The sequence below is a fragment of the Zosterops lateralis genome (genome assembly GCF_965231275.1).
Source record: "Zosterops lateralis genome assembly, chromosome: 19".
Classification (NCBI taxonomy): Eukaryota; Metazoa; Chordata; class Aves; order Passeriformes; family Zosteropidae; genus Zosterops; species Zosterops lateralis.
The window spans coordinates 236745-254742 of NC_139779.1; the positions used below are offsets into that span (position 1 = coordinate 236745).

At 44.3% G+C, this 17998-nt stretch overlaps 2 protein-coding genes across 3 annotated transcripts; one reads left to right on the forward strand and one right to left on the reverse strand.

The window, feature by feature from the left end:
* Positions 1–2306: 2306 nt before the first annotated feature.
* Positions 2307–14566, reverse strand: KIAA0753. Of its 2 annotated transcripts, none has more exons than XM_083875017.1 (15): positions 14299–14566; positions 12904–13516; positions 12313–12419; positions 11962–12024; positions 10923–11138; positions 9760–9949; positions 8484–8680; positions 7216–7376; positions 6350–6439; positions 6098–6185; positions 5719–5892; positions 4605–4686; positions 3840–3960; positions 3477–3701; positions 2307–3379 (listed from the first exon to the last, which is right to left on the reverse strand). In XM_083875017.1, exons 1-15 carry the CDS (start codon positions 14386–14388, stop codon positions 3262–3264), a joined length of 2535 nt encoding a protein of 844 aa, XP_083731143.1. In that variant the 5' UTR covers positions 14389–14566; the 3' UTR covers positions 2307–3261. The 2 variants fall into 2 exon arrangements, with proteins under 2 accessions (XP_083731143.1, XP_083731142.1); XM_083875016.1 differs by having other exon boundaries at positions 8484–8683.
* Positions 14567–14830: 264 nt separating this feature from the next.
* TXNDC17 (thioredoxin domain containing 17) lies at positions 14831–17040 on the forward strand. Its single transcript, XM_083875047.1, has 4 exons — positions 14831–15005; positions 15688–15769; positions 16037–16112; positions 16754–17040. The coding sequence occupies exons 1-4, from the start codon at positions 14864–14866 to the stop codon at positions 16820–16822; spliced, it is 369 nt and encodes a 122-aa protein (XP_083731173.1). The 5' UTR covers positions 14831–14863; the 3' UTR covers positions 16823–17040.
* The last annotated feature ends 958 nt before the right edge of the window (positions 17041–17998 follow it).

Genomic DNA, 17998 nt, shown 5'->3' on the forward strand with positions numbered 1-17998 from the left:
GCGAATGAGAAAGGCGCAGCGCAGGCTTTCGTCGAATTCCACCCAGCAGCACACCTGTACCGCTCTCCGACCACGGCTGCTGCCTCCCGGGCTGTTCCTCCCGGGCGGGCGGCAGCGAGCACCGGCCCGACCAGGCGGAATTCCCCGGGAGCCGGCAGAGCCCCGCACCGGACCCGCACCGGCGGGGCGCGGGCAGGAGGCCGGGCAGCGGCCATGGCCCCACAGACCCGCGGGTGCGGGAGCCGAAAACAGAGCGGGTCGCGCTCGGTATCGACGACGAGGTCAGATGTACCCGCGCCTCGTCCACACGAGTTCGCGCCCAGCGCTCCGCGGGGCCGACGGCGAAGGGCGCGGAGCCCGAACCGCCTCAGAGCCGCGGAGCCCGAGCCGCCCCAGAGCCGCCCCACAGCCCGAGCCGCCCCACAGCCCGAGCCGCCTCAGAGCCGCCCCAGAGCCGCCTCAGAGCCCGAGCCCCCCCAGAGCCGCCTCAGAGCCCGAACTGCCCCAGAGCCGCCCCAGAGCCCGAGCCGCCTCAGCGCCGCGGGTGGGCGGGAACGCGCCTCAGCCTCGTTCCCGCCGCGCCCCCGGGCCCGCGCTGCCCTCGGGGCCGCCCCATCCCGCCCCAGGGGCTCGCTCTGCCCTCAGGACCGGCCCTTCGCGCCGCGCGGGCTCGGCGCTTACCTGGGAGCGGAGCTTTCGCCATTTCAGCGCTGCCCGATCGCAGCCAAGCCGCGCTCAGCCGTGCCAGGTTCTCGCCCGCTGGGCGCTCCGGCACCCCGCTCTCCGCCGCCCCATCGGCGTTCAGCAGAGGCCCCGCGCCGCCCCCTCGCCTGCGGCGCTGAAAGACGCGGCCGGGAGACGCCGCCGCCCGGTGCCGCCCGCCCGCCGCTGAGGGCGCAGCCGCCGTCGCTGAAGGCGCAGTGAGCGGCTCCGCGGAGAGCGGGGGCCGGGCCGGGCCGGGCCAGCGCGGGGACGTGGCTGCGCATAAACGGCCTGGAGAGAGCGGCCGTGAGGGGCGAGCAGCCCCCCGCCCCGGGCAGGGGCTCGGTGGCGGGTCCCGCCTCGCCGCTGCCGGCAAGGGCCCTCCGCCCGGGGCTCGCCTCGCCCGCAGCCCTCACGACACGCCTCCCGGGGAGGGGTCGCGGCTCCCCCGCCGTCTCGGCGCCCCTCGGGGCCGAGACCCGCGCCCCGCTCCTGCCCCGCGCCGTGCCGGACCCGCCCGCAGCCCCTCAGCCCCTCAGGCCCTCAGCCGTCCGGGGCCCGGCTGTCCCTGCCCCGGCCCGGGGCGTGGGGCGGGCACGGCTCGGCTGCTGCGGCACTGCCACTGCCAAGCCGCTCCTGCCAGCGCCTGCTCTGGATTTTAACAGCAAGATTCCTCCGGGTGTTGCCAAGCCCCGTGTCAATGCGGTGGCTGAACAACTGCAAAGCTGCCTTTTAGGTCAGCCATAGGCAAATTGGCTTAGAGTCTGCTGAAAGCTGAATTAGGGAACTTGCAGGGTTCGTCCCTTTTCAAGAGCCTCACTAGCAGCATGTCTCTGAAAGTAGAGAAGCGAACTTCTCCAGAACCCCCAATAACCGGGAAAAATTCATCTTAAGGAACGTCTTAAATTGCAATCCTTCTTGTAGAAATGATGGGAGGAGGCTGGCAGAGAGCTTAGGAGGGATTGTATGTCGCTACAGTGTGTCAGAACACCACCAAATAAAGGGCAGTGAATGAAAGTTTTGCCCCCAAAATCCTACAATTAAAGAATCGAGAAAACATAATGCAACCAAGCCCTAAAGCAACTTACAGGCTCTGTGTCGACACCAGCTGGGTAGGTATAGAGATAATTACATTATTTGCTAGGGGTACTGCTTAGCAGCTTATTCAAGAGCCACACCTGAGGACATGGTGAGTTAAGTGGTTTTGCTTGAGCCTTAAGTGGAACAGGTAGACAGAAGAGCCAGTTCCCACCTCCAGAGCCACCTGCAAGTAAATTATGGTTCACTTTCCCCCAGCTATATGTGACAGTGCTACTACATGCCGTAGTTTGCCCTCGAGCCACATTGCCTCGGCTGTTGGACACAAGTCCTGTTTAAAAGATTTGACAAGGATCGCTTTCCCAAAGGTGCTACCAAGACACCAAAGAAAACAATCCTACAGAAAGACCATGGATATATAGAATCATAAAATATGCTGTGCTACTCCAAATGGATTCAGAGGGAAGTTACCTTAAATTAAAACTGTGTTCAGTGATAATAAATAAGTGTTGCTTATTAAAAATTAAAACATCTTCAAAATAATTTCATACACATATATACACATAGAGACATTATTGCTTTAATATTTTAACTTATAATTTTAGAAATCAGCTGTTTTAAATTACAGAAATTACAGAAATCAGCAAAGCCCCACTTCAACAGTAATATTTACATTATTACCTTTGATGTAAATTTGAAGACGACGGAAATAGTAAACAAGGCTTCAATAGAAACAAAATTATTTTTAAAATATATGTTCTAATTAGAGGAAATAAAAATAATCTAAGAAGGTTAAAATGAAGGTGTTATAGATTGAACAGTATTGGAGAAAAAAAACTGACAAATGCAACAGACTGTCATATTGTTCTCTGGGTTACCTTAAGGGTTGAATTTGCATTTCCCTACTATACTACGTAAGTAATTATCACTCATTGCTCTGACTCCAGACATAACCCAATTTAGTACCTTGATTACTTAAAACAAGTTAATTTAATGTTGCAAAAGTGCCAATTGCTCATTTATTTTGTTGTTCTTGATTTCAATGGGATTCTTAAGAAAAAGGAATGTGGGGCTAAATCATTAAATGCTGATAAAAATGTAACATTTTAGACCAGTTTACGAAAAAGAAAGTAAGATCTCTATCACGTGCTTCTACTGAAAGGTCTCCTTTTGCCTGTGCGTTATGTCCTAGAGGTACTCAGGGACTCCATTCTGAAGCCAACTGCAAGAGCCCGAGCAAACCTGCAACTACAGCCAGTGACAAGTGTTTGCATCTTTTTGTGCTGTGCCCTAAGAATCCTTCACTGGATTGCCACATCTCCCAAAGACCTCACCCCACTGTAGCATGTGCTTGCTAAAATTATTAGACAATAAAAGGAAAAGTAAGGAAGTCCTTTCTGAAAAGGAAAACATTATTATAATGGTTTTATAAAAAAACTAAGATGAATCTTTGATGGAGATCCAGTGCTGAAAATCTCACAGCCTGTCAGGCTGACATTGATGGGGCAGGTGGGAAAGAATTCACTGCACTGGCTGCAAAAACTCCGACGTGAATACAGCTTCTGCATAGTCCTCACAAACATCCTGCAGCTCTGCTGCCACATCACACAGGGCTTCTTCTGTCAGTTGCTCTGCAAGACTAAGGGAGAGGGCAAAAAAAGAGAAGGAAAAGGTTCAGAAAGTCAGATTTCAAATTCCAGTCTTTCACTTCCAAACCACAAAGACAGTTCATATACCTCTCAGCAATCTGCCATGGATCAAAACTGCCCACCACCTCATGGGAAATACGCTTTAAGTGATGCTTGTATCTGCTGTTATAATCCAGGATGCTCTGGAGCACATCGCTTGGCACAGAGAGAGACACAGAATGTGTTTGCTGCAGAGAATTCAGAGGCAAGGGCTGCAGAATGTCACTTCCAGGCCGCAATTTCTCCTCTGCTTCTTTATTTTCATCAATAGCACTGGAAATATAAAATAATCATCAAGATAGAACTAAATTTTGAAGTCTCTTTTTGAAGTCAGTGTAATGAAAACACTGTAATGAAGTCACATAGATGTTATGAACCACAGTTTAGTGTAGGGCCAAATATTCCACTTACGTGCTGTCCAAAGGTTTTTCAAATAAAATGTCTGCTTCCGGCTCTGTGTGTCTGATTAATTTGGTTATCTGAACTGGGTGAGGAGATGTAAGTTTTTCATCTATTGATGCCATTTGTTGTTCTAGAAGAAAGAAAATACTATTTAAAATTGGTTTTTTGAAAGAGAAAAACTACATGTACTGCAGGTTAAGTCCTCACAAAGACTTTTGTTTCTTTTAAGGAGAAGTCCTTCAGGTAAGTAAAGTATTCAAAATGAGAAAAAACATAAATTCAGCTCAGTGTATTAAAGCTGAAGATTTTAGAAACACTACCTTTAGTAGTATTTATCTGCACTGCCAGTGGGTACTTCTAGCAGAGAGATAGAAAGCACCACTGTAAAAATAGCTCAGTCTATTAAACTCAGTGGTAAATCCAAGACATGGAAAAAGAATACATAAATATTGGGAGTAGATCTTCACTAGTTTTACTGTGAGATTTTTCCAACTTGTGTTCAACAATACAGTTTCAGTGAAGTTGTATGTGATCCAATTGAAAATCAATGTAGCTTCACTGTGCTACTCAATCAAACCATAGCATAAAGAAAAGGAATGCTGATAAAGTACTGATTTTAGAACTACATCTTAGAAACTGTCCTCTGAAAGAAGCACCTATAGTAAAAATTGGTGCTATTTGATCACACATAATCCAATGACATTGATTTCAAAACACCTGAATTTAAACCTACAGATTATAGGGAAACCAAGTTGCATTAAAAAAGACAATTACCCATTTTGTCTTCCTGGGCCCAGAACTGGGAGTCACTGTAGACAATCTGTGTGACTCTCCTGCGGACAGCCTCCTGGTACCTCTGTGGTGGAACACACGACATCAGTCAGTCAACCACGTACCTGGCAGCTCAGCTCTACTGATTATCACTAACAGCAAAGCAAGCCATGATCCTCCTTGGGCAAAGCAGGCTTATTTTGGCTGGACACAAGAGAGAAAAGGGGTGGGGGACTGAAAACACGTTTATCTTGTTCAAAATGCCATACTCGAATACAAAACTGATCGCCAGTCCCACGGGAACTCCCCCCATTTCAGACCAACAGCTCTTGGCCAAACAAATGAAGGGCCCTCAAGCTGCTCCTGCCTCACCAACACTGAATCCAAATGAGTGCTCCAGTGCCTCAGGGACAAGGACATTGCAGCTTCACACTTCCAACTAATTAACAGATCTCTAGAAGTAAATGGCACTAAACTGAGTAGCTCTAAGTCACAATAAATTTCAGAGAACAGGAGGATCAAAATGGAACTTAAACCAGAAACTATGAAAAAACAGATTGAAGAAAACTTTTTAAGAAAGCAATATATGAGAAAGCTCAAGTCAATTAAACTATAACCTTATGAGTATTTATATAGAAAGATGAATAAAGGCACAGATAACCATGTATTTGTCTGACTTCTCCATGTTGCACTGTGAAATACTTTGGATTGCCAGAACGTATTTCCTCAAGGTGGTCATGCTACTAGAATACTGAGATTCTATAGCACACAAAAGGAAAAAATTAAAATTAATATTAAAATAATTTCCAATCTGCTAGACCATCAACGTAATCACCACACTGATTCTCCCATTCCCACACAATGATTTAAGCCACAAAGTCTTGAGATGGGATGCAAACTCAGGTCTGCCAACTTTACAGCAACAAAATTATCACTCAGCTTCTGTCCTTACACTGTGTTTTCTGGAAGCACAAAGTCCATCCAGGCCTTTGATCTCAGATACTGATCCAGTCAGACATTGCTTCATTTAAGAATGTAGATACTTACACATATTATAATGTACGGACATAAATAAGGAATTGACACTAATGAGACCAACCAAGACAGAAAATCTTACTTCAATTTCTTCCATTCTTTGCAACATTGACTCCAGGCTATGAGTGTCAGCCACAGGCAGGGCTTCGGTCTGGAGTCTCTCATGCTGATCCATGCTCCACAGTTCCTGAGCAGTATCTTCCAAAAGATCATCCAATAGCTTTTCACTCAGAATATCTGCATTTGTTGCAACCTGCTACTTAAAAAAAAACAAACCCCGAAAACAAATGCCACAGAAAACAAAAAGACACAAACCCAATACAAGAAAGAAAGAAAAAAACCCAAACCAAAACGAAGGTAACTTGCATTAAGTTGAAAAGAAATTGTTTGTTGCCCCTTTATAAATGTTTGACAGCTCTCAAGGCATCATTCACCCAGTGGCATGAGCTTGCTTGTGCTACCTGTGTCCTGTCTACTGGAGGCTCTGACCACTCCTCTGCCTTCTTCTCAGCTTTGTCTGCACACTGGGCTGGAGAAACAGTTTGTGACCTGCACAAAGAACAAATGACCATGCCATTCTGAAACCTGGTATGACAACAATAATTTAAAACACCAAACTATATAAATGTATTTTTAGGAGGACTGTTGGGAGTGGGGAGAAGCTCATATAGAATCTGACACCCCCTATGAGAATGTTCAAAGAAAGCCATTACCTTAACTTTTGTATTTTTTCCATTTCTCCTCTGCAACGGTCAGTTAGAACCTTCATCGCTCTTGAATTTTTTGCTTCAAGCTTTGCTAGTCTTCAAAAATAGCACAGTAGCATGGAGAGTTACAAAATGTACATTCTAACAACTGAAGAATGAAATGGTGTGATTTCCAGTATTAGTTTGGAAGACTTACAAGAAACTTTAGAGAAAAAATTAATAGATTTTAAGACCATATAAGCCAGAAAATTCTGTTGAGAATGAGGGACCTTGAATCATGTTTCTGCTGTTGGCAAACAGGAACTACATGCTTATATACGAATACTGTCCAGAGAAATGAGCTCCTCATCTTACCATGCACACTGCCTAGTACAGATCCAGCACCTGGATCTCCTGCTTCAAATGCCACAAACACCAGTCCCAAACCAACCTAAAATGGGAGACCCCTAACAGGAGGTCTGTAACAAGATGTTGAATAGAGTTTAGAGTAAATAAACCTGCACTTTTTTATTGTCTGGGACAAATATATGTATCTTGTCCTTCTGAAATAGGGAGATAATATTTACTGCCTTAACGCAGTGCTGGGAATACCCACCCCTCCTCCTGTGTTTTGTCAGTGCCCTGCCTTGCACAGTTTGGCCTTGACTTCCAGGCAGCAACTCAGGCAAAAGACTAAAGCCCTGGCTCTTCCCAGGCTTTAGGGGATGGGGCTGCTCTGGGCCAAAGGAAAGGAGGGCAGCTATATGACAGCGAGCTGTGCTGTGCCACTGGGCTGAAGCCAGGCCAACTGTGTCCTAGTCACTAGCACAGACCCAAAAGCTTTTCCACTGGGAAGCAGGGCAAAGGTGGGTGCCAGGGGACTGCAAACATACCGCTTAGCTGAAACAGACCCAGGTGGAGGCTTCGAAGGCATTCTGCTCTCCTTAACAGGTCGTTTGTTCTCTTTTAGTTGGAAAGCTATAGTTGGCTCTTGAAACCGGGCATGCTTTCCTGGAGGGTGTGCCCGTCTTGACTTTAAAGATTTCAGCATCCCCTTAAAATTAACAGGATCGCATTAAAAACACATATTCCAGATGTTGAATTCTTAAAGTATTTTGCATTTTGCTTCAGACTTTGTCTTGAAATCATGCCTGCTGGCTTTGCTGCAGTTGAGGTATGTGAAGGTTTTACAAGTGCTTTAAAGGGAAATATAGCTGTGCCTGAACAGAATATATGCTTAATCCTGCAACTATTATTTTTACAAACAGTTCCAACTTTTCCAGTGTTGCTTTTCATGCGGAAAAAACTTATTTTTGATTTTTCATAATTAGACTCTATGTTAACTATTATTAAATCAAAATAGAAGGTTTCTAAGGTAACATTGTATTCAGCCACAAAACTATAATATTCCCACATTTATATTTGTTACAGAGTCACTTAGACTTGTCCCCTCTATATGAATTATTGAAATGCTTAACCTTCCTGCTTGTGATCCCCACTGATCCACAGGGATAGGAAACAGTAGAAGTTACATAGGCATACATCTATGTTACTCTGCCAGATTTGATTTTCCTAGTTAAAAGTGATATTCTGAGGAAGGAATAAAACAAAAACACACTTATTAGCAAAATATAGCCCTAGTCTTTTAAGAATTGTTTTGCTTCCACTATGGAGCTTCTTTCTGGTTGCAAGGACTTAGCAGAAACCAGAACTTGTATAGTGAAGTTTTATAATTTCTGTTATCAAGCCTGAGTAACTTACGTTCTCTTACTAACATTAGCACATTACTTTTGAGTGCATTTTTTTTGTGATAGAGGATGACCACAGGAGGAAGATACTTCAGCTTTCATTTCAAATTGAAAAAAACCACATTAATTTCAAACACAAAACTAGTTTCAGTGAGCAATTTTTTACCAATTCTGCTGTTGTTTCTAGCTGTAGAGTGTATTTCCAAGGAAAGTAAACACTGTTTTCAAAAAACATTTGCTAAAACAGTCATAACCCCTAGAAACAAGAGGCAGACTACAGTTTATCCCCCATGTCTCCTAGCTCAGAATAGCAATATTGTGAGGAAGTGTGAAGCTTTGACAGTGTCTTACATTATACAACAAATCCCAGAGCACAAGCAGAAGACAGCATAAATGATTTATCACTTCCATACCTGTGGTTTTGCAGGCAATAACACATCTCTCTTCTTCAAAGCACCACTTTCAAGGACAGACTCTTTATTTACAGCTCTAGCTCTCACCAGTGCATCTGTGCTTCTTTGCAAAGTGGCATTTCTCTCTGAAGTAGGTGGGCTGCTTTCTTCTTGGTATTTATTGTGTAATATATGAGCACAACTGTTTGCCTGTTGAACTGCTGAAATATTTGCAACATGTCAGTGTTTATCTATACTAAAAATAACACATGAACTGTTAACTATAAGTTGAAAGGGGCAAGAATTGCCTTTTTTTTTCTGTATTTGATACCTCTGTTATGCTAGGCATACCTAATAATGAACTTTTAAGCTCTACCATAATTAAAAAAAAATCAAAGACAAAATGAAAAAATCTAGCCTTGTATTTCCTGACAAGTATTAAAGAAATTGCCTTTCTTACATTGTTTTGATGAACAGGAAGGTTTGGGGTTTGTGTGCATATACATATTTATATGTATAGAGATATTTGAAAATATACATATCTATGCACATCATGGGAAAGCCTTTTGGGAGCAATTACTATATGAGGTCTAGACAGTGATAACAAAGCATCCTCTTTTAGGCAGCAAGACACATGGAAACCATTAGATGTTTATATACTGGTTCCCTGGACTGTCAAAGATGATTTTGGTATATGGAATTCTTGCTACCTGGGGGTAGCAGGGAATACTTCCTATTCTACTACAAACCAGCCTAAGGTATGAGAACGTCACCACAAAGAAGAAAAACAGTTAATATAGTTTATATAATATGCAAGAACTTACAGTGGCTTTCACGAGGTGCCAAAATACCTCAGGTAAATTTATCTCACAACATCTTGAGAAAGAATAAAGCTCCTTTCATATCCAAAGCTAAAGAACGATATAGAATGCCAACTCTGAACAGTGGCATTCCAAGACAGTGGTGAAAACTCCCAAGTCTTCAGCTTAACCATCAATTAATTTGTCTCTAGTTACAAAAGTGTGACTGTTGTGCAAAAGGCATTAACAGTAATGAACTGGCCAGGATAAAACAACCACTGCTCCCAGAAGTAGAGAAATTGAATCAATCAAGGGAATTCTGAGCCAAAGCCACAGAACAACTTTCAGTATGAACAGTTCAACAACCACAGCCTGTTTTTTGTTAGACTGATTTGCTGACATCTAACCAGCTTCTGACCAACAATACCATACTAAAAAATTGAACTGCTGATGGCAAGTTAAGTGATAAAAATGTAATAGTTATTTAAAATACAAACCAGTCAAGAGATTCCTGTCTTGTCTATGCTGTCCCTTTAAGGTGAGATGCTTGTTTTTTCTTTTTGGAGACAGAAGGTGCCTTCTGGCTGGAGATGTCTCAGTCTTCCTTGGAGATTTGGCCTGAGAAGCTGAAATGCATTTCTTCACTGTTTTTTGTGTTTGGTTTTTTTCCAGCAATGAATTCAGATCCTGCACCAAATATTTAGAGTTATAATTACTCTCTCACTGAATCTGATGTAATGAAAAGTAAATTCAAGACATTCTAAGCAGTTGGAGCTTTTTTGGTTTTTTGGTCTGGTTTTGTTTTGGTTTTTTTTCAGCTGGTGATTATTCCTGATATCTTGTTCATGTAGAAGCTTTTTCATATTATCAACTTAAATCTTACTGAAAAGGCTTACATTTTTGTATTTACAACTGACTCCAGCAAACCATTTGCTTACAGAATGTCCAAAAACAATTGAACACAAGGGCAGTTAGCACTCTTACTGTTCATATAAGCAGGTCATAACACTAAAATTAAGACATAGCTTTTACAGTTTTAACAGTATTTTAAGGAAAGTATCTTATGGCTCTGGTACAGCTTTCTTTAATTTATGCAGCAGGCAACATGCATCAGAATTTTTCTATTATACCAATGACATGCATAAGTCATCAGATATCACTAAAAAAGATATTTGAAGGACACAGAGCCAAGTAACTCTTGTACCCACAACTTTATCTTCTGCCTGGACAACTCTGCACCCACCACCATATGGGATGCTCAGGTGCTCATCACTGATAATGACTAAAGCAGGTGTCCAGAGTAATAAACACTTAATGCATACCTATGTATAAAATTAATCTTCTTGGTCCTGAAAATGACTAATGAATTAGACATTGATGCTTTGTGACCACAATCACTACCAGTCCTCATTCTACCAGGAGAGCCAAGAAAGCTAGGAACAGCATCAACAAGACCAGCAGCACATAGCTTCTGTGTTTAGGATGCACGTCTCTTTTAGACCACCATTACTTAGGAACATTAGAAGTACATTTCTATATTAGAAAATACTCCCTTTAAAAAATAAAACCAAACCAGTAATATATTCTGCCATTTCATGAACACAATCTCATATTTCACTACATCTTTCCTGCCTTAGCAAAAACAAATGTTTTTTCCCACCTCAACTTGCAGCAAAATATCTATGATAACTTCAGAAATGGAAGAATCCCCTTCTAGTTTGGCAGAGCAGAGAGACAGTTGACGAATGAGACTGCCCAGCTCCTTGTAGTGGGCAGGAATCTGCTCATCTGTTTGATCTGTAAACTGACTGGCAAATGCCTGCAAGGTTCGTACAGCTCCTCTGTGTGCTGCTGCCAACCTGGATACTGCTTGAGACTGGAAAAATGAAAAATAAATAAATGCTTTAATAACTATAGTTTCTATGGATACTTGTACTACTGGAAGAATTGTTGCCAAAATTTCACACGGTCTTAGAATAATTTTGATTGATATTAAGCCATTTGTGAGACAAAGCAAAACAGGCACTGAAGTAATTTACTCAAGATTCCTCACAAGAGTACTCCTATCAATGTCACGCTGACTTCAGGTAAAACAGTCTGGGTGTAACAGGTCATGATGTTTCTACTACCCATGCCAGCACAGAGCTGTAGTCACCTACAGTTTGCTGGAGCTTAATTTGCAAACAAGGATATTCTCAATCCTCCAAGTTTTGTTACAGAAGAAAATGGAGGTGATTGAAAAAGCACAAGAGAACAACAGGGCAACATTGGCCAGACAGTAGGCATGACCTCAGCCATCCCCCTGAAAGGAGCTGGGCAGAGGAGAACATCAGAAAAAAGGCTGGTAAGACTGAGTGTCATCAACCAGAAGTTTAAAAAAAGCAGTCAAGAGTAGAACACATTGTTAATTCCTTGCAAAAAGGAATTGGAATGAAGAAGGAGTTAGAAGCCACAGAAATGCAGAAGACTGACCACCCTCCTCTCATTTGCTGCAGATGAGTGCTGAGGAGAAGAGGGAAGCAGCAAAGGCAGTATCAGGCCAAGTGAGCCATACTTCTTGGAGAATGAGACAAAAATTGTAAGATACAAAGGAAATCTCCTTTCTGTAGAGGGCTCAGTTGCACCACAGACAATCAAACTCAATCATCCAGAAAACTGTCAATAAGTCACTTACAGCATGAAGAATAATTACATCTTACCTTTTTAGTATGTTTGATTGTATGAGGACTCAGTTTATCTAAATCGTCCTGAATTTCTTTTACCTGTTTGTCAAGAAAGGAGACAGAAAGGAACAAGTCAGTCAAAATTAGTTCCATGTCCATAAATGAACAACAGAACTTCACTGTAGCATCTGAGATTTTCCAACAGTGATTTTGTACACCTCTCTGTCCAGCCATGAGGGAAATTAGTCACGTAATTCAGATCTAAACTACAATGCCCTGGCAGTTCAGAGATAACCCAATTTATTTTCTCTTTTCAATTAGTTTCTGACAAATTCATCACAATGAACCAAACTCCTATGCGTCCCAGTTTAAAATCATGGTTCTTACCTGTTGCTGGAGCACATACAGCATCCGAGCTGACCGTGCAGCTTGTTGCTGTCTCCTAGTGCAAAGCTGCTGCTCCTTCTCAGGATCTAGAACTTCTCTATCTCTCCCTAAAAGGCATAGACTATGAAGTTTTATATCTTAACCTGTGACAATCTCAATTAAGCCATGACAACAGACATAATTTAATAAGCCTTTTCCATGCAGAATCAAACCACATATTTGTGGAGGTTCCTTTAACAGCAATGCAAGTTAGTTATTGTAAACTCTACATCCTGTTTCTATTTAGAATTTGACTAAACAGTCTAATACAATATAGCTCATCAGTTATTTAAAAAATCATGTGACCCCTTAGTTTTATGACAAAGGTGCAGTTAAAGCACTCAAAATTAGGTTAAACTTCCTGATAGTTATTACAAAAGAACCAACTGCTTAAACTGGCTAGCTATTCTTTTATCTACTTTTCAAAAAAATAGATGGTTCTCAAAAGTCCAGACATAAATACAAATTCTAATCCAACCCAAAAAAATGGGGGGAAACAAATCAACTAACTAGTGTACATTTATATAACATAATAACTGTTCAGTCTTACACCTTTTGCAAAGATTTCTTCAATTTTCTGGACATAGCTCCTCAATTCTTTTTGCAGACGCTGGACTTCCTGCATATTTTGATGTTCTTTTTTATTTAAATTTGGCTTGGGGTCTGGTCCTGTGTCACGGGTGGGGGGAGAGTCCAAACCAGCTGGTATTGGCTTTCCTTCCTTAACCACGCAGAGACAAACGTTTGTGCCAGAGCTGGCAGACCCCCCTTGGGAAGGCTGGTCGAGCCTCTGCTGACAAGTCCAATGAGTCTGAGACTTCAGGGCATTCTTATTTTCTCGACTTGCAAACACTTCAGTCTTCTGCTGCTGGGATTTCTGGGTCCACAACGGTGTACTGGCCACATCTCCAAATACCTGCTGTTTTACTTGTTCTTTGAGACGTCTTTGTTTGAGGTCCCTTTTCGCCAGCTGAACAGCCAATTTCAGTCTCTCTTCAGATACCACTGAGAACATCCCAGAGCTTCTCGGGCTGGGGTCCTCACTTCCAGCTGGATTTCTCTGATCACTGGATGTCTTCAGTTTTTCTATTATAATTGGACGCGGGTGAGAGAATCTGAGAGCCAAGTTCTCTCGAACTGCAGGAACATTTCTATTAAACTGGAGCTGTTCAAAGTGTAAAAAAACCCTGATGTTATACAGAACACTATACACAGGTGATGCAACTCTGTCATCATGGCACCGTTTTGGATTTGTGCTGAACACAGTGCTTACAGTGCACCAATGTTTTCATTCTTGCTAAGCAGTGCTCACAGAGGCCAATGCCTTTTCTGCTCCTCACCTGCTCACCACTGAGTAGCCTGGGGGTGGGTAAGAAGCTAGAAAGGAAACAACTGGATGGCTGACCCCAACTGACAAAAGGGATATTCCACACCCTGTGGCATCATGCTCAGCTGGAAAAGCTGCAGGGAAGGAGAAATGGGAGACTGGTGACAGTATTTGTCTTCCTAAGTCACTATTATATGCACTGAAGTCATGGAAATGGTTGAACTCCTGCCTGCTGATGGGATGTAGAGAATGAATTCCTTACTTTGCTTTATTTGTGCACACAAACAGGAAAGCATTTGATTTCCTCATTAACCTGCCTTTACTGCAACCCATAACTTTTCATACTTTTTGCCTTCCAGTTCTCTTCCCCATCCCAACTGGGACAGAGTGAGCAGGTGGCTGCACGCTTAGCTGCCTACTGGGATCGAACTACAACAGGCAATTACGAATAATTACAAATACAGTTTGTGATCTCTACCCTTCCTGAAGGACAGTGTCAGGATAACGTGTGACAGCGTGAGGAAGGCTGGTATGGCACTCTCAGAAGTGGGTTACAAGCATCTTTTCCTTACGATCACACAGAAAAGCAATTCGGCACGGCTACAGACGGCAAATGGTACCTGTGTTTGTAAATCTTTAGCCTCATTCTTGTATCGCTGGGCAGCGAATGCAAACGGATCCTCAGACACCGCTGTCCTGATCGGCCCCATCGCTTCGCCTTGAGAGCAAACCCCGCTATTGCCCCTTGCTTGTGTTCAAAGCTGTGAACGCGAGAACAATAAATCGCTATCTCAGACTAAGAAAAGCCACACCGGCTCTGATGTGAGAAAAAAGGAACCAGCCCTCGGAGCCGCGGAGGGAGACTGGGGTGGCCTCTCTGCAATCGCCCAGGGCCCGCGGCCGCTCCCGCCCTGTGCCCTCACGGCGTCCCGGGCGGCACCGGCGGGCCGGGGGCGCTGCGGCAAAGGAGAGCGGAGGGAAGGAGGGAAAGAGGACGGGCGGGAGGCCCGGGCCGCGCCGCGACCCGCCGGGCGCCGTTCGAACCCGGGCCCGCCACAGCCGCCGCCGCAGGGGCCGCCGGGAGCGCGCGGAGCTACGGCGGCCGGGCGGGGCGGGGCGGGTTTGGCCGGGCCGGGCGGAGCCTCCGCCGCTGCCGCCGCCGCCGCCGCCGCCGCCGCCGCCGCCATGGGCTGGGAGGAGGTGCAGGTCCGCGGGTACCCCGAGTTCGTGCGGACGGCGCAGAGCTACCACGGCCGGCCCATCTTCGCGCTCTTCTGCGGGGATAAGGACGCCGAGGGCAAGAGCTGGTGTCCGGACTGCGTGACGGGTGAGGCCCGTGAGGGGGGCGTGGGGGCTCCCTGCCTGCGGCACGGGCCGTGCCGGTCCTGGGGAAAATTGGGGTTAAATTAAGATATAACGGAGAGGCCCCTGGTGCCTTTCGGGGAAATGCCGGGCGGGCACAGCAGCCCCAGTGCCGGCCCCAGGCGGTAGGCGCAGTTTCCCCTGCCGGACTGAGCGGGCTGAGACCCGCGGCTGCCGCGCTGCCCCTCCCGGTGCCCACACGGGACGGGACGGGTTGTTGGCAACCCGGGTACACCCGGGAGACTCGAGTCCTGCCGTCAGCTCCACCATTGCCGACGGTGTCCGGGGCCGCAGATGAAGGCTGTTCTCGGAAATCACCGCACTGAACTGCGTGGGCTTTACGTGCCTGAGCAGGTATGGAGGTGTGTTATGGAACCATCACGCCGTGCTGGGCCACCACACCCAGGACAGGGCAGAACGAGGGTTTCTCTTCGTGTTAGAGGAGAAATTGGCCTTTACTCAAACACAAGTTCAGTCAGTGTTTGAATATGTAATAAACTCTGAAAAACTTGTGGAGAGCCAGGTGAAATGAAATGCAGATCTCTAACTAAAGCAGACAGAACATTAATGAGCAGCCTTGCTGGTCCAAGTAAATCCATGTGCATCCATAGCACAAGTATTAACAGATTTTTAAAATTGTTTTCTAGCCGAGCCAGTTGTGAGGAAGGAACTTCATAACCTGCCTGATGAGTCGGTTTTCATCTACTGTCTAGTAGGAGATAGAGCCTAGTAAGTACCTTTGAATGCTGACAAAGGGGATGGGATGACTTTGCTCTGTTGATGGACTGGTGAAAAAACTGTCCTCGAGCTGTCTTTTTCTGTAAGGAGTCGATAATTTTTTGAGGTCTTCACCATCTCTGCCATAACCTATCTGCATGCTTATTTTGAGAAAGGGGTTGGGAGGGTGTGAGACAAAGGTCTTCGAATAATTCTGAAGCTATTTTAACTTCAAAATGTCTCTCTACAAGCTGTGCTTAATGCCTTCTTTCCAAACAGCTGGAAGGATCCCAACAATGAATTCAGGAAGAATCTGAAACTAACAGCAGTGCCTACACTACTTAAATATGGAACAGTAAGTGATTTGTTGTATGTTCTGGATCTGTAGGCATTGAGATGGGCACCTGACAGGAAATTTAGGGCTGTAAATAAATTAGTCATGTGTATTCTCTGAGAGCCCTCTCTTGTTCAAGGAGACCAGAGCATTCTGAACAGCTCATCTGCTCCCTGCTCCTCACTCAAACAGTTCTTCAAGAGAGAACCATTCTGCTTCTTGTGTAATGTCTATAATAAACATGCAGTAAAAGGGAATATGTGCACTTGGCTCATAGTGCTTGAGGGGCTGAGAAATTCTTAACATATTGTTGTCTTAAACTTCTACATAATTGTTAATGTTCCTGCTTTGCAGCTCCTCAACTTTTGAAAAATCCAAACACTGAACTACAGGAGTGAAACAATTTATGAGCAGTACACTCCACTCAGACTGCAGCTCAAGTTGCAACTTGTACATGTCAGTTAAATTAGCAGTTACTTTCTTAGAAATGCCTCTCCTAAGGCCAGAAAACCCTCAGGAATGATTCAGTTGTTACCACCTTTCTTGTTCCACCCCCACTACCTCACTCCCCATGACAACAGTTGCTGGATGTGGCTAATGTTAGTATGTACAAATGGCTCTTGGCTAGAACACGTTTTTTAATGATGAACTTTTCCTTTCAGCCTCAGAAGCTGGTCGAAGAAGAATGTTTTAAAGCAGAGCTCGTGCGTATGTTGTTTACTGAAGACTAAAGCCCTGACTAGTCAATCATTGATGAAGATGGTAATCTCAGTTACTGCAGTGTCCTTTCAAGGAATCACTGACCTTTGTTAAAACTTTCATGATTAATTACTTTGGACTAGTCAAGATAAATGTCCTGAAATTCTGGGTCCAAACCTTACACTATAATCTTACAACAAAAAGCTGTATCTTTCCTTTCGTGTCCAAATAAACCTGAGTTTGTGAATAACCTCTTTTCAAAGGAGCTGAGCTCATCCTAGAAACTGAGATAAGCCTGCACTTACTGAAGTGTAACTGCAAAGTTACACTTAGAGCGAGTAAGGAGGAAGGGGAGAAACAGAAAAACTTCCTTCCTAAGCCTGACCACATAATTGCTGAAACTGTTAAAATAAATTTTTAATGCCAAAGATGTCTAATGGCTTATCTGTTCAGTCCAGGTGTGATAACATGATGGCTGACAGCTGTGTAGTGTCACAGTTGGGAGTACCTGCTTCTACAAGGACAGGAAATACAACATGAATGCACCAGAAATACCATCTGAAAATATGAAAATTAAAACCCTGCCAGCTGCTAAGAGCTATGCTCCTACAATAAAAAAACTGTACAGGAATAAATGGCAAGTGCTTCTCCAATACTCCAAGCAATGGCACGTTTCCCAACACACCCTGTTCTTGTTACATGGAGCATAAAGAGACTCCAGAGGAGCCACTACTGCACAGGCATAGGCCAAGATTCAAGGAAGCAGAGTTTAATGGAACAGAGACAACTACAGTTTGTTTCCTTCTCTGTCCTGCAGAGTTTGTCAGCACCTATCTCTGCTCCACTCCCCCGACTTCACCCTGTACACTCCTGATTTCTATCTGTACAAAGTGCTGTAAGGAAATCTGCAAAGCTTCCATCAACAATGACTGTCAGGGAAACAGAAGTGACAATAGCTCAGCTTGGTTTCAAAGAAGAACTGCACAATTTCGACTTTAGTCTATCATCAGTTCACCTTTGACTGCCCCAGAGCTGTACGTAGCAGGGAGTTCTCAGTGATACTTTAAGACACATCATTATTCTCCAGGGAAAAGGCTTCCTGGGAACAGCCTTTAGAGCTACACTTTTTTGTAGATATTTAGTAAGTAGTACTACTTACTAATACTTAGTAACAAATCTAGGTTTTGTTTTCAAAATCAAGATGAATG

What these genes read in the sequence shown, in the direction of transcription:
- KIAA0753 (XM_083875016.1), bottom strand. Translation starts at nt 14,388, where the DNA reads ATGGGGCCGATCAGGACAGCGGTGTCTGAGGATCCGTTTGCATTCGCT. An exon ending in TGAAGAAATCTTTGCAAAAG is followed by an intron (nt 12,420 to 12,903) that starts GTGTAAGACTGA and finishes TATGCCTTTTAG; the next exon opens with GGAGAGATAGAGAAGTTCTA. An exon ending in CAATCAAACATACTAAAAAG is followed by an intron (nt 11,139 to 11,961) that starts GTAAGATGTAAT and finishes TCATTTTTCCAG; the next exon opens with TCTCAAGCAGTATCCAGGTT.
- TXNDC17 (XM_083875047.1), top strand. Translation starts at nt 14,864, where the DNA reads ATGGGCTGGGAGGAGGTGCAGGTCCGCGGGTACCCCGAGTTCGTGCGG. An exon ending in GTGTCCGGACTGCGTGACGG is followed by an intron (nt 15,006 to 15,687) that starts GTGAGGCCCGTG and finishes ATTGTTTTCTAG; the next exon opens with CCGAGCCAGTTGTGAGGAAG. An exon ending in CACTACTTAAATATGGAACA is followed by an intron (nt 16,113 to 16,753) that starts GTAAGTGATTTG and finishes TTTTCCTTTCAG; the next exon opens with CCTCAGAAGCTGGTCGAAGA.